The sequence below is a fragment of the Muntiacus reevesi genome, chromosome 5 (assembly GCF_963930625.1).
Source record: "Muntiacus reevesi chromosome 5, mMunRee1.1, whole genome shotgun sequence".
Classification (NCBI taxonomy): domain Eukaryota; kingdom Metazoa; phylum Chordata; class Mammalia; order Artiodactyla; family Cervidae; genus Muntiacus; species Muntiacus reevesi.
Window position 1 is genome coordinate 103,655,238 of NC_089253.1, and position 15,027 is coordinate 103,670,264.

The 15,027-nt window shown below is 46.1% G+C and overlaps 1 protein-coding gene across 1 annotated transcript in view; it reads right to left on the minus strand.

Moving 5' to 3' along the window:
• Positions 1 to 3,903: 3,903 nt before the first annotated feature.
• ASTN1 (astrotactin 1) overlaps positions 3,904 to 15,027 on the minus strand; it is a 186,860-nt gene continuing 175,736 nt past the window's right edge. Inside the window, exons 19-20 of the mRNA XM_065937170.1 lie at positions 13,333 to 13,516; positions 3,904 to 6,253 (exon numbers count right to left, since the gene is read on the minus strand). Coding sequence (XP_065793242.1) covers positions 6,016 to 6,253; positions 13,333 to 13,516 — 422 coding nt within the window. The 3' untranslated portion in view covers positions 3,904 to 6,015. The remainder of the gene's footprint in view (positions 6,254 to 13,332; positions 13,517 to 15,027) is intronic.

The following is a 15,027-nucleotide window of genomic DNA, read 5'->3' on the forward strand; positions in this document are numbered from 1 at the left end:
AGCTTAGTTTATTATTTAGTTGATTATTCCATTTGTATAATCATACAATGATTCTCTTTTAAACAATACTGCTATACCTGAAGTTGGTCATACTATATCTCCCCTCCTTCTATAGTAGTAAAGTGGTTTTTTTCCACACTCAGTTTTTTTAACAGAACATTTTAAAATATCAAGAAGTGCGATGAACTAAAAGTAATGAATGGACCACGCTCCATGGAAAATGATTGCACACTCAGTTAAAGGTCTACTGCTATTACCGTGGGCCATGTCCATTCAGGAGGAAACACCGGGGGGTCTCATGGGAGCTGTGGCTGGCAGCGTGTTGCTGGGTATAAGTGACTCCCTAAAGACCTGTTTGGCAGCTTGGAAAGTTGAGGTTTAATACTGGCCCCATCCATTACCTTTCTAGTCAGAATGGGTTCCTCCCACTGGGCAGTGTTTTCAGACTGTGACTGAGGGTGCCTTCCTCAGGCAAAATCCTCCAGTGAAATCCTCAGGGGAACCTCACGCTCTCTCCTGCTCCATTCATACCGACCTTATCTTAACCTGAAAGTAAATGGGACCCAGGCATAGGGGCTGTGTGTACAGTGTGCATGTGTGTGTACAGAGTGTGTATATGGTTTGTGTATATGATGTGTGTTTCTGTAGTGTGTGAATAGTGTGTGTATACAGTATATATATATAGCATGTGTCTGTAGAAAGTATATACGGTGTGTGTATTCTCTGTGTAGTGTGTGTTGTGTCTGTACAGTGTGTATGTAGTGTGTGTGTGTATATAGTGTGAGTGCCTATGTGTAGTGTGTATAATATATATAGTGTGTGTGTGTGCACAGAGGCTGTGTGTACCTATTGTTTGTATTTGTGTAGTGTGTAAATAATGTGTGCAATCTATAGTGTGTAGTATGTACATACGTACAGTGCATGTAGCATGTGGATAGTGTGTATATATGTGTAGAGTGTGTACAATGTGTATGCAATGTGCACTGTGTTGTGCATGTAGTGTGAAGAGTTTATCATGTATGTAGTGTGTGGGCACGTGTGTAAATACTGTGTGTTATGTGTGGCATGTGCATGTGTATGTGTGCAGTGTGTGTGTACCATGTGGAGTGTGTACAATGTGTGTGCAGTGTGTATGTGTGTAAACACTCTGTTGAGAGTGCGTGTGGTGTGTGTGTATTGTGTAGAGTGTGTACAATGTGTGTGCAGTGTATGTGTGTAAACACTCTGTTGAGTGTGTGCAGTGTGTGTGTACCATGTGGAGTGTGTACAATGTGTGTGCCGTGTGTATGTGTGTAAACACTCTGTTGCGAGTGCGTGCGGTGTGTGTGTACTGTGTAGAGTGTGTACAATGTGTGTGCAGTGTGTGTGTGTAAACACTCTGTTGAGTGTGTGCAGTGTGTGTGTACCATGTGGAGTGTGTACAATGTGTGTGCAGTGTGTATGTGTGTAAACACTCTGTTGAGAGTGTGTGCAGTGTGTGTGTGCCATGTGGAGTGTGTACAATGTGTGTACAGTGTGTATTTGTGTAAACACTCTGTTGAGAGTGCGTGCGGTGTGTGTGTACCGTTTAGAGTGTGTACAATGTGTGTGCAGTGTGTGTGTACCGTGTGGAGTGTGTACAATGTGTGTGCAGTGTGTGTGTGTAAACACTCTGTTGAGTGTGTGCAGTGTGTATGTGTGTAAACACTCTGTTGAGAGTGCGTGCGGTGTGTGTGTACTGTTTAGAGTGTGTACAATGTGTGTGCAGTGTGTGTGTGTAAACACTCTGTTGAGTGTGTGCAGTGTGTATGTGTGTAAACACTCTGTTGAGTGTGTGCAGTGTGTGTACTGTGTGTACAATGTGTGTGCAGTGTGTGTGTAAACACTCTGTTGAGAGTGCGTGCGGTGTGTGTGTACTGTGTGTACAATGTGTGTGCAGTGTGTGTGTAAACACTCTGTTGAGAGTGCGTGCGGTGTGTGTGTACTGTTAGAGTGTGTACAATGTGTGTGCAGTGTGTGTGTAAACACTCTGTTGAGAGTGCGTGCAGTGTGTGTGTACCGTGTGGAGTGTGTACAATGTGTGTGCAGTGTGTGTGTGTAAACACTCTGTTGAGTGTGTGCGGTGTGTGTGTACTGTGTGTACAATGTGTGTGCAGTGTGTGTGTAAACACTCTGTTGAGAGTGCGTGCAGTGTGTGTGTACCGTGTGGAGTGTGTACAATGTGTGTGCAGTGTGTGTGTGTAAACACTCTGTTGAGTGTGTGCGGTGTGTGTGCACTGTGTGTACAATGTGTGTGCAGTGTGTGTGTAAACACTCTGTTGAGAGTGCGTGCGGTGTGTGTGTACTGTTAGAGTGTGTACAATGTGTGTGCAGTGTGTGTGTAAACACTGTTGAGAGTGCGTGCGGTGTGTGTGTACTGTTAGAGTGTGTACAATGTGTGTGCAGTGTGTGTGTAAACACTCTGTTGAGAGTGCGTGCGGTGTGTGTGTACTGTTAGAGTGTGTACAATGTGTGTGCAGTGTGTGTGTGTAAACACTGTTGAGTGTGTGCAGTGTGTGTACTGTGTGTACAATGTGTGTGCAGTGTGTATGTGTGTAAACACTCTGTTGAGAGTGCGTGCAGTGTGTGTGTACCGTGTGGAGTGTGTACAATGTGTGTGCAGTGTGTGTGTGTAAACACTCTGTTGAGTGTGTGCAGTGTGTGTGTACCATGTGGAGTGTGTACAATGTGTGTGCAGTGTGTATGTGTGTAAACACTCTGTTGAGAGTGCGTGCGGTGTGTGTACTGTGTAGAGTGTGTACAATGTGTGTGCAGTGTGTGTGTACCGTGTGGAGTGTGTACAATGTGTGTGCAGTGTGTATGTGTGCAAACACTCTGTTGAGTGTGTGCAGTGTGTGTGTACCATGTGGAGTGTGTACAATGTGTGTGCAGTGTGTATGTGTGTAAACACTCTGTTGAGAGTGCGTGCGGTGTGTGTACTGTGTAGAGTGTGTACAATGTGTGTGCAGTGTGTGTGTACCGTGTGGAGTGTGTACAATGTGTGTGCAGTGTGTGTGTGTAAACACTGTTGAGTGTGTGCAGTGTGTACAATGTGTGTGCAGCGCGTGTATATAATGTGTAGAGTGTGTGTTACGTGTGCATGTGTGTTGCACGTATGTACACATACGGCGTCGTGTGTGGGGGGCGCACCGGGGACGCTGAAGGAGGACGAGGCTGGCAGAGGCAGAGGAAGGGGATGAGGAGGGTCGCAGGTAGGGGGAGCAGACGACGAGGAGGGGCCTTGTGGGGGAGACAGGGAGAGCGAGGGCAGTGTGAGCCTGCTTCATTTCAGCAACGCACACGGAGGCACAAGGGACGGCGGTCCTGACGCCCCTCCCCGGCCCCAGAGGGCCGCGGCCGGGCCGTGCCTCGTTGGCTGTGCGGAACCCGTGTTCTCTGCGCAGACTTGAATGCAGGACCGGGACGTGAGCAGGGGCAAACGCAGGCCTTCCCCGGCCCCACCCCGCCGGCTGGGGCCCCCCCTCTGAAGCCTGAACCCCTTCCTGTCTGGTCAAGGCGAGACGCTGACCCCTGAGGCGCTTCACTTGGCGGGGGCGGGTCTCAGGGTTTTCTGCCAACCCTTGCCCTGGAGGTGCATTCCCGAGCTTGATATAAAACCCTTCCAGCTTTCTGTGGAAAGAGAGGGGCGTGCGCTCACCCCTGTCTGCAGAGCTGTCACAGGCTCGCTCCCAGGCCCCGGCGAGGAAGACGTGACCGGCCCTGAGGCCCCAAAGCGCGCCCAGCTGCAGGGGGCGGGTGCCACCTCCCCCCACCGCACCAAGCTGCAGGCACGTCTGTGCCACGAGGCAGGGGCCGAGGAGAGCGGCCCGGGCAACACTGACGGCAGTGCTGAGGAGGCGAGGGCTGGCAATCCTGTGCTCTGGAGTCCGCAGCCTGAGTTAATATGGTACCTCGGGCAGGTAGGAAAGAGTAGCTGTGAGAATCCATTGTCGGTAAAGTGCTTAGAGCAGTGTCTGGCACACGGTAAGCACTCAGTAAGTGAGCTCTGTCATTCTAACCCGGCTTCCCAGCTGGCGCGAGACCCACCTGCCAATGCAGGAGACATAAGAGACGCCAGTTCCATCCCTGGGTCGGGATGATGCCCTGGAGGAGGGCATGACAACCCACTCGAGTATTCTTGCCTGGAAAATCCCATGGACAGAGGAGCCTGGCAGGCTACAGTCCATGGAATCACAAACAGTCAGACACAACTGAAGCAACTTAGCACGCACGTTATTCTAACCATTTAGAAAAACATCAATAGGGTTCAACAATGGGCTTTAAAGATTCTTGTCTCCTTCCTGACCATTCCCTTGTGTTTCTAAGTGCAGAGTCCTGGTCAAAGGCAGGGTGGCTGAAAGTGTGTGTTCAGGCCTCTGAGGTGTGCGTGTGGGGACAGTTAAGGCTGTTGCTGGTCCACAGGACCCTGCAGAGCTCTTTCTGAAGGGCTAGGCTTCCCTCTGGTTGGGCACCCACTCATGCTAGTGCTAACGCTCAGGAAACTGGGCAGAAACAATGACCCGACCTTTACCTGCAGTCAGGGGAGCTCACCTACACAGCATTGCTAATGCTCCTGCAACTAGAGGGGGGTGAAAATGGTGGAATTCTCATCCAGAGAAATGACTTGCAAAACTTGCAACATAATAAAGGAAATCTGGCAAAGGGGGTACGGGGAGTGGATGGAAGTGTTCTGTGAGGGGTAATAACTTCAGTTCATTACAACGCTGCCATGGAGGTCTTGAGCTCGCCTGACCAAAGCAGGCATCAGCCAGGACTGATCTGTGTAGGATAAAGGCTGTGGACACCACAGATTCCAGGTATGTGATGTGTACTGCTGGTCTGGAGAAGTTCACCCTGGAGCTGCTGGAATTTTTAAAAGAAGAAACTGTACTTTTTTCCAGAATGTGAACTGCTAACTAGACTTCCAGGTAGACGGCTCCACAGGTACATTATACTGCCTCTTAAAGATCATGTTGTTCAGAGGAGGAGAGGGCAGAGTTCTTCTGGAAGGAGATTTAATTCCAGTCCTGTCTTAAAAGATTGTTGTTTTTCAGTAGCTCTGTCATGTCCGACTCTTTGCAACCCCATGGACTGCAGCACACCAGGCTTCCCTGTCCTTCACCATCTCCCAGAGTCTGCTCAAACTCATGTCCATTGAGTCAGTGATGCCATCCAACCATCTCATCCCCTGCTGTCTCCTTCTCCTCCTGCCTTCAATCTTTCCCACCATCAGGGTCTTTTCTGATGAGTTGGCTCTTTGCATCAGCTGGCCAAATTATCGGAGCTCCAGATTCAGCATCAGTCCTTCCAATGAATATTCAGAGTTGATTTCCTTTAGGATTGACTGGTTTTGATCTCCTTAAAATGGGGGAGGACCTAAAAATCCAGGAGGCCCACAGAAGCCCATAGTGGAAGCTGAACTCACCTCTGAAGTGTAAAGAGAGCAATCAGAAGGCCTGGGGGAAAATCACAAGACCGATAGGGCATCCACCTTCCCAGTTTTCTTGTTGCTCTCTGTGAGCAGAGCTTAGGTTCCCAGCATGAGCGGGTCCGGAGGACCCCTGAGAGTAGGGCCTGAGGCTGTTCTAACAACTTTCTGGCCTCATCTCTGTCCCCAGTTGCACGGGACTTAGGAACTCAGCACAGGTGCACCAACCAAGTGGCCCTTTCACGAGAAGCATGGCAGGACTCGAGCATTCTGATGAACCTCTTGGATAAAAAATAAATAAAACAAACTAACTGCAAAACAAGCCCCAAAGTAATCCCCTAAAGAGAAATTTATGAAACCTTGGCTAGCAGGCTTACTGACCACGCAGATGGAGAACAAGATACCAAAGAAGTTCCGCAGGGAGCAAGGGTCACCTTCACCCCAGTTTAGATGTTGGTTGTGGAGGTTTGAATGTTCCATTAAAAAATATTAAAAATCCGCACGCCAACCCAGACATTCCCCTCCTCTCTCCTGCTTCCTTTCGGCAGCTACTCTCTGGCATCATGGCACTAGATGTCTTTGCTGTCCCCGTAATCATTGTAGGGGATACTCAGGGTCTGCTCCTCACACGTCTTCCTGAGGTCCCGGCTGAGCTCTGACCAGTCAAGTCCATAGGGCTTGATCTCGCTGTAGCGGCAGCCCAGGTACTTGAGGGAGCTGCGTCGTAAGCCTATCTTGGGTTCCTGGAGGAGTCCATTGCACCAACCGCTGAGATCTCCAAGCTGAGAAAGGATGAGGCCAGCTTTCCTATGGAGCAAGCACAGAGGATGCTTAAGTTAGAAAGATGAGGAGGCAGGAAGGACAAATAGTGTGAGATTGTAAGCTTCAAGAGGGCAGAGCCCAGTCTGCTTTGCTTACTGTTCCATGTTTAGCGCTTAGAAATGGGGGCAGGCAGGGGGGAACTTCCATAAAAGCTCGTCAAGAATGAATGAATGCTTGCAGCAGCACCTTTTACAATAGCTAGGACATAGACGCAACCTAAATGTCCATGGACAGATGAATGGGCACAGAAATTGTGGTACTTAGACACAATGCAATATTACTCGGCTATAAAAAAAAATGCATTCCAGTCAGTTCTAATGAGGTGGATGAACCTAGAGCCTATGATACAGAGGGAAGCAAGTCAGAAAGAGAAAGAGAAATATTGTATAGTAATGCATGCTTACGGAATCTAGAAAGTGATACTGATGAACCTTTTTGAAGGGTAGCAATGGAGACACAGACCTAGAGAACACATTTATGGACATGGAGTGGGGGTGGAAGGAGAGGCTGGGACCAATGGAGAGAGTAGCGTGGAAACATATACATTACCATACGGAAAATAGAGAGCAAGTGGGAATTTGCTGTGTGACACAGGGAACTCGACCCAGTGCTCTGTGAATGATGCCCTAGAGGGGTGGGGTGGGGTGGGAAGTGGGAGGCGGGGTTCAGGAGGGAGGGGACGTATGTATACCTGTGGCTGACTCATGTTGATGTATGGCAGACGCCAACACGATATTGTAAAGCAATTATCCTCCAATAAAAAAACATAATTAAGGACAAAAATGAATAAGTGAAATAATTAATTAATAAGGCTGCGTGAGCAAAGTAGGGCACCGAGATGAAACAAAGAAACAAAACACAATGAGGACAAATAAGAAAAAATGACTAATACTTTAGAAATTTATGCCCTCTTAAAACCATAGAGTTGTCAGTTTCGAAAGACAAATCAGATCAATTTACTTTCAAGCCAGTAATTTATCATCATTAAATGACAAACATAATATGTTTGACTGGATATTTCCCTTTTCAAGGCTATTTCTGAACTGAGTAGAAGCAGCCAACATATTGCACTCGGGGGATATCAAGTGTAACTAATCATGACTGCCTGAAGGTAATTATAGTGTGATAAGGGCGCCAGCAATAAAGTCCTCAGTGCATGCGGACACAGGGTCATTCTCTGGGAAAATGCAGACTCTCAGTGGCACACATCACCTAATTAATCACCAGGTGAGTTCCTGCTGTTTTGTAATTCCTCCCCCCCAAAGTCAGGAGGCCCCCATCCAAAGAGCAGGAAGAAAAGGAGGTGACAAGACAGCACCTGAGCTGTTGCAGATTCCCAAGAGAACCAGAACCAAAACCAGAACCAGAACCAGACAGAGGAGGGCGAGGTCTCCACAAGGTCACACACGCTAGAGAGGAGTGATCCCATCGGGCTAAGAATAGAGCGTGGGACCCTGCATGTAGCTTGGGGAAGCTGGCTGTCACCGCGATCTTGCTAATCGGTATATAGCTTCTCCCTGGCCTCCACTTCTGGTGATAGAGACGGGACCCCCTGATAACCAGTTCTCAGCCCACATTGGCTTTGACTCTGAACACTTAGGAATAAGTGAAGGAATGGGGTCCCACTCATTTAGCTCTGTTCTTTCCCTTCTTCCAAAAACCATGGGTGACCAGAGACCCACGAAGGAATAGTCTCTTATTCCAACAAGCCCGTGCAAAGCTGTAAAATCTGTTCTGGAAAGCTCAGGGAGTAGGACCCCTCGAAGTATTTACATGGGAGGAATCATCTCTTTTTCTAAATCAGTCCACAACTCTTTCCAGAAACTGGAAGTTCCCACGTCAAGTTTAGAAGGAGCTTGCAAGAACAAGAAGCACGTTCATTTCAAGCCTCTTCTTCCGTCCTGGCTCCGAGCACCACAGGGGTGAGCTCATCGCATTCCTAGGAGGGCAAGTGAGGGATGGCGGGGGGATGACGTTGGAGGCAAGGTATTGAACTGCAGCAGCAAAGTCAAGGGGCCGACGGAGTGTGAGGTCATCCGGGGCTAGTCGTGTTTTTTCCCACTTCAATGGTGGGTCAGAGAAAATCAAACAGACACTCTGCCCACCAAGTCACATCTTATTCAGATTGTCTCTCCTCTGCCCATCAGCCTCTGCCATTTGGCCAAGTAGCCTTTCCAAAAGCCATCAGCAACAGGGTCTTTGGTGGCCTTCCTCTTAATCTGTCCTGCTGCATGTCATTAGCTGCTGACACATTCTTGGGAGGCGGATCAAGGGTGAGGGAAGGAAGAGTGAAGGGCAGCCTCTGCGTCTGCATCATCTTGAAGAGATGGATAAAGGAACACATCCTAGCCATCCTCTCAAACAAATGGATTCAATTAGCCCATGGAGTTCTGTGGCTATTATCATCACTTGCTTAAAAAAATTAATTAATTTGGGTCTGCCCTGGATTTTCTCGGAGCCTTCAGCCTTCTTCTTTCTTAAGAGCGAGGCAACCAATGCTGTCCTCAACATAGTTCAACTCTACTCAATCTGGAGGCCTTCATGAATTTGGATGCAAATGGACTGAACTGAACCAAACCTTTCTCCTTGCTTGCAGGACACATATACCCACCAACCCTTTCCTAGTCATTCTCACAACTAACTCCAAAGTGGGTTGATGCATCTCAAGGCAGGAGACTTGTTGCTTCCTGTGGTTCTCCCGCGGATCCATGACACTGAGAAATAAAACTTTATTTTCCATGAGATAATGAAACTACAGTTCCCCCCTAATCCATAGCCTTGAAAACCCAATATTACACATGAGAGAATCTTCTGGGAAGAGAGTTTTGAGAAGAGAGTCAAGTCAGCAGCAGGCTTTACTTTACAGTGAGATCCACGTTTTTTTCCCCTGCTCACTTTCATTAACCAATTTTCCATCTGACTCCTGAGTTACAAGAAAGAAATTTTAAAAGCAATCCATACTGCCTTTCATCAAGATGAGGCATGCAAGGTTAGTGCTATTCAAATTGTGACATTTACGTTTCTTGACAAAGAACTGCATATATGCACACTCCATAAATGTCAGAGGGAAGGAGGCAGGGAGCAGAAAACCAAAAGGAAAGCAACGAGCATGGAGGGAAAGGGGGACAGAGCTGGAGAGAAGGGATGCCACTAGTTATGAGTAATAATAAGGACAGGAGTAATGGTAAGGTATGGAACAAGGAAGATATTTCTTAATATGTACCTACTTTCTAACCCAGGGTTTGCTTTTTACCAAAACTGAGACAAAACAAATTAAAAGCCCCTTATACAGTTCTCTCTGCAACCCATCCATAGCCATGGCATCTGTTTGCCCAAGGACTATCAACCTTCATAAATTTCAGGAAATACTTTATGGAATGCCAAAAGATTCTTCCTGATCTTACACATAAAATCATTTTATTTTAGGAAGATAATCCTAAATTCTCTTCTTCCTTCAAAAGTAAGAGAATAGGTGGTGGAGGACAGATGTCCGACATGATGGTCTCTTAAGAGAGTTTATAATTTCAGGTCACAAGAGGCACCCTGAGGCCGAGTCACTCTTCAGTCTGATGAGAGGTCAGATGGCTGGGATGACCTCTGGGTGATACCTTTGTTCATCTCAATGGCAGGAAAGTAAGAATTCTCAGTGCCAGAGGATACTATTATGTTGACTTTCTTCATTTATTTCCTCCTCTTTTTCTTTCTCTTCCTTCCTCTCTCTCCTCCTTCTTTCCTTCCTTGTCTTATTTTTGTTTGTTTCTGAATTCCTACATAGTTTGGGAACATATAAGTACCAACATTCTACATGAAAGCCTCTTTGTGTCTATCTGAAAATTCCACTATTGCCAGGGAAATCTCTTCTCAGAGCAGCAATACACAGCCATGATGAATGGAACAGATGAAAGGAGACTCTCTACACATTCTTCCCATTCCTCTCTTTCCAAGAGCTCTATCTGCATTGTTATTGTTTTTGTTGAGTCGCTAAATTCTGTCTCACTCTTTGTGACCCCATGGACTGCAGCATGCCAGGCTTCCTTGTCCATCACTATTTCCCAGAGTTTGCTCGAATTAATGTCCATTGAGTTGGTGATGCTATCCAACCATCTCATCCTCTGTCACTCCCTTCTCCTGCCCTCAATCCCAGCATCAAGATCTAGGTGGCCAAAATATTGGAGCTTCAGCATCAGTCCTTCCATGAATATCCAGGGTTGATTTCCTTTAGGATTGACTGGTTTGATCTCCTTGCTGTCCAAGGGTCTCTCAAGAGTCTTCTCCAGCACCACAATTAGAAAGCATTAATTCTTCAGCACTGTGTCTTCTTCACAGTCCAACTCTCACATCCATACATGACTATGGTCCAACTCTCACATACATACATGACTACTGGAAAAACAATAGCTTTGACTATGTGGACCTTTGCTAGCAAAGTGGTATCTCTGCTTTTCAATACGCCAACTAGGTTTGTCATAGCTTTCCTTTCAAGGAGCAAGCATCTTTTAATTCCATGGCTGTAGATATCATCCACAGTGATTTTGGAGCCCAAGAAAGTAAAATCTGTCACTGTTTCCACAATCCCCATCCATTTGCATGAAATGATGGGACTGGAAGTCACGATCTTAGTTTTTTGAATGCTGAGTTTTAAGCTGGCTTTTCACTCTCCTCTTTCACCCTCATCAAGAGGCTCTTTAGTTCCTCTTTGCTTTCTGCTATTACAGTGGTATCACCTATATATCTAAGGTTGTTGATATTTCTCCCAGAAATCTTGGTTCCAGCTTGTGAGTCATTCAGCCTGGCATTTCACCTGATGTACTCTGCACAGAAGTTAAATAAGCAAGGTGACAATATACAGCCTTGACGTAATCCTTTCCCAATTTGGAACCAGTTTGTTGTTCCATGTCCAGTTCTAACTGTTGTTTCTGCATACAGGTTTCACAGGAGACAGGTAAGGTGCTCTGGCATTCCCATTTCTTTAAGAATTTTCCAGTTTGTTGTGATCCACACAGTCAAAGGCTTTAGCATGGTCATTGAAGGAGAAGTAGAGGTGGTTTCCTGGAATTCCTTTGCTTTTTCTATGATCCCACAGATGTTGGCAATTTGATCTCTGGTTTCCCTGCCTTTTTTTAAATCCAGCTTGTACATCTGGAAGTTTTCAGTTCATGTACTATTGAAGCCTCACTTGGAGAATTTTGAGCATTACCTTCCTGGCATGTGAGATGAGTACAATTGTGCAGTAGTTTGAACATTCTTTGGCATTGCCTTTCTTTGGGATTGGAATGAAAACTGACCTTTACCAGTCCTGTGGCCACTGTTGAGTCTCCAAATTTGCTGACATATTGAGTGCAGCACTTTAACAGCATTACATTTTAGGATTTTAAATAACTTAGCTGGAATTCCATCACTTCCACTAGCTTTGTTCGTAGTAATGCTTCCTAAGGCCCAGTTGACTTCATACTCCAGGATGTCGGGCTCTAGGTGAGTGACCACACTATCTTGGTTATCCAAGACTTTTTTTTTTTTATAGTTCTGCGTATTCTTGCCACCTCTTCTTAATCTCTTTTACTTCTGTTAGGTCCTTTCTGTTTCTGTCCTATATTGTGCCCATCCTTGCATGAAATGTTCCCTTGGTATTTCCAATTTTCTTGAAGAGATCTCTAGATCTCTAGTTTTTCCCTTTCTATTGTATTCTTCCATTTCTTTGCATTGTTCATATAAAAAGGCTTTCTTATGTCCACTTGCTAGTCTCTGGAACTCTGCATCCAGTGGGTATATCTTTCCCTTTCTCCTTTCCCTTCTCTTCTTTTCTCAGCTATCTCTAAGGCCTCCTCAGACACCACTTTGCCTTCTTGCATTTCTTTTTCTTTGAGATGGGTTTGGTTACCGCCTCCTATACAATGTTGTGAACTTCCATCCATAGTACTTCAGACACTGTCTACCAGATCTAATCCTTGAATCTATGTGTCACCTCTACTGTAAAATCACAAAGGATTTGACTTAGGTCATGCCTGAATGGCCTAGTGGTTTTCCCTATTTTCTTCAATTTAAATTGAATTTTGCAATTTTGCCTGAATTTTGCAATAAGAATCTGATGATCTGAGCCACAGTCACCTCCAGGTCTTGTTTTGCTGACTGTATACAGCTTCTCCATCTTTGGCTGCAAAGAATATAATCAATCTGACTTGGTGTATATAACCTATCTCTGAGTTAAGTAACCTAACAGCAGAGGTACTGAGTATTAGGAAGTTGTAGCCTCAGGGCCATGGTAAGTTGACGAACACTACATTATCCTAACTTTGGCCAAGTTAGATGCCAAGGTGGGTCACTGGCTATCCCTACTCTGCCTTTCAAGAGAACACAGAATTTAGCTCAAAATATATCTGTATGGACTTCCCTGGTGGTCCAGTGGTTAAGAATCACCTGTCAGTGCAGGAGGCACAGGCTCGATCCCTGGTCCAGGAAGATCCCACATGTCACGGGGCAACTAGGTCCTTGTGCTACAGCTACTGAAGCCTGTGCGCCTAGAGCCCGTGCTCCACCACAAAAGAAGCCGCCGCAGCAACAAGCTTGCACACTGCGAGGAAGAGTAGTCCCTGCTCTCTGCAACTTGAGAAAGCCCTCACAAAGCAACGAAGAGCCAGTGTAGCCAAAACTAAAAATTCACTGATCAATTAATTTAAAAAATAAATCTGTATATGCATATAACATATGCAAAGTTCATTAAATTTTTTGGATAACCCCTTCAATAAAATTTCTAATTTTCTTTCAAAAGACTAAGCTTTTGGCTCCTACAGTTTAGCCTTTGGAATGCTGCATCAGCATGATAAAAAGGCGTAATACAGCTCAAGGGCAAAGGTTTTTTTCAGAGTTCAGGAAATGTATTCATGACTCGACTCCTTAATACAGCTTATCCATAACTAATCTGTATGAATGCAGGACCTACATAGGTTCTCCAGGCACCTAAGCTCACCCAGGATATCTACACATTCATGAAGGCAGTAATATAGTGGAAAAGGCGCAGTTTCCAAGAGCTGAGGTCTGTAAAAGAGACGATGAAGTTTATTGGTTACCTGGGGCCCAATTCATCCTCACACCGCCAGGTGAATTCTCCAAAACTCTCATAGTGCTGGTTATAGTGGTAGAGGACTCGATGGAGAGTGGGGGAGCCCAGATCCAGGAGCGTGTTGTAGGCGGTCTGCTGCTCCTTCCCACTGGTGTAGCCGTTGAAGAGATTGTAGATCTTGTCTGCTATTTCTGACAAGGGGAGAAAAGGCACATAAATAAGATGTGTGTGTGTGTGTGTGTGTGTGTGTGTGTGTGTGCGTGTGTGTGCGTGTGCGCGCGCGCGGGCGCATGTTAAGTTGCTTCAGCTGTGTCTGACTCTGTGACCCTATGTACTGTAGCCCGCCAGGCTCCTCTGTCCACGGGGCTTCTCCAGGCAAGAAAACTGGAGTGGGTTGCCATACCCTTCTCCAGGGGAGTCTTCCTGAATGAGGGATTGAACCAGCATCTCTTATGTCTCCTGCATTGCCAGATGAGTTCTTTACTATTAGCACCTAGGAAGCCCATATATATAAATAAGTGATTTATGTGTATATATATAAATGATTATAAATATAAGCATGTATGTGTATATATGCATGTAAAGGTGTATGTGGATATATATGATGTGTGTATGTGTGTGTATGATACTCAAAGAATACTGAACCTAAAGCCTGGAGAAAGTGGTTTGAGTAATTTACTTTATTTCTGCACCATCAGGTTTCAGTTTTCTCTTCTATAAAATGAAAGGCTTCAAACAGAATCACTCTAAGGTCAACTGCAGTGATAATTTTCTTTGTCTTCACCCATGTTTCCTAAAAATACAGAGCCAGAGGCAAAAGCTCATAGATTGATACTTTATTGGCAAATGTAGTCCCAGGGAAGCAGGAAGGAGGATAGAGAGAAATGAGGCAAGAAAGGAGGCAGAGTAAAATATTAGAAATTGCTCAAAGGAACTGATGGTGATTTTGCAGGAGAATGTATGAAGCTACCCGGTTCCTACCAGTCCCTCCACGGGGAGAAAGGAAGAAGACTTTATACCCAGCTCCCATCCGGGATCTTTCACACTTGCCCCTGGGAGACATTAACTCCCCTGCACCTTGAGGCTGCATAGCTTGGGTACAAATGGGATTCTGCAAAAGCAGTGTGGAAGCCCTGAGCAGTGGAGAGCAGCGTGTGACTCAGGGACCAAGTGAGGCACGGCCAGGTCATGCCTCCAGCAACGTGAAGACCTGCAGTGGCTGCAGTGCCAAAGGGACCCTGAGCCTGTGACCACAGGAATGCAGGTCCTTCGCTAGGGCCACCCGCACAGCCGGGAAGGCAAGCTTGCGGTGCTTGATCTGTGCTGACATGTACATTGAGTCCAGTGCGTTCTGCAGTTCCAAATGAGTGGTCTTTTGGTTTAATTTTTACCCCTTAGATTTCTGCCTCCAAGGTATGCATTGATAAGACCGAAGTTGGTGATGTGGCAAAGTGGCAGTGAATTTGTTGTAGCCTTGGCATTCTTTCTTGTGGAGCTCAAAGCACTTTATCATTAAATATTTTCTCATTAGACCTGTCAGAAAGGACATTTGTTCACACTTCTTTCCTAAACAGCTGGGAATTGAGATCTGGAAAGCAATGCTTTGTCTTGGACTCAGAGTTAAATCTGGCGATGGAGAAATTAAATTCTACAGGCTTCTGAGTCAGATTGCCCACTTGATCCCCTGTTGGCCAAAAGGCCC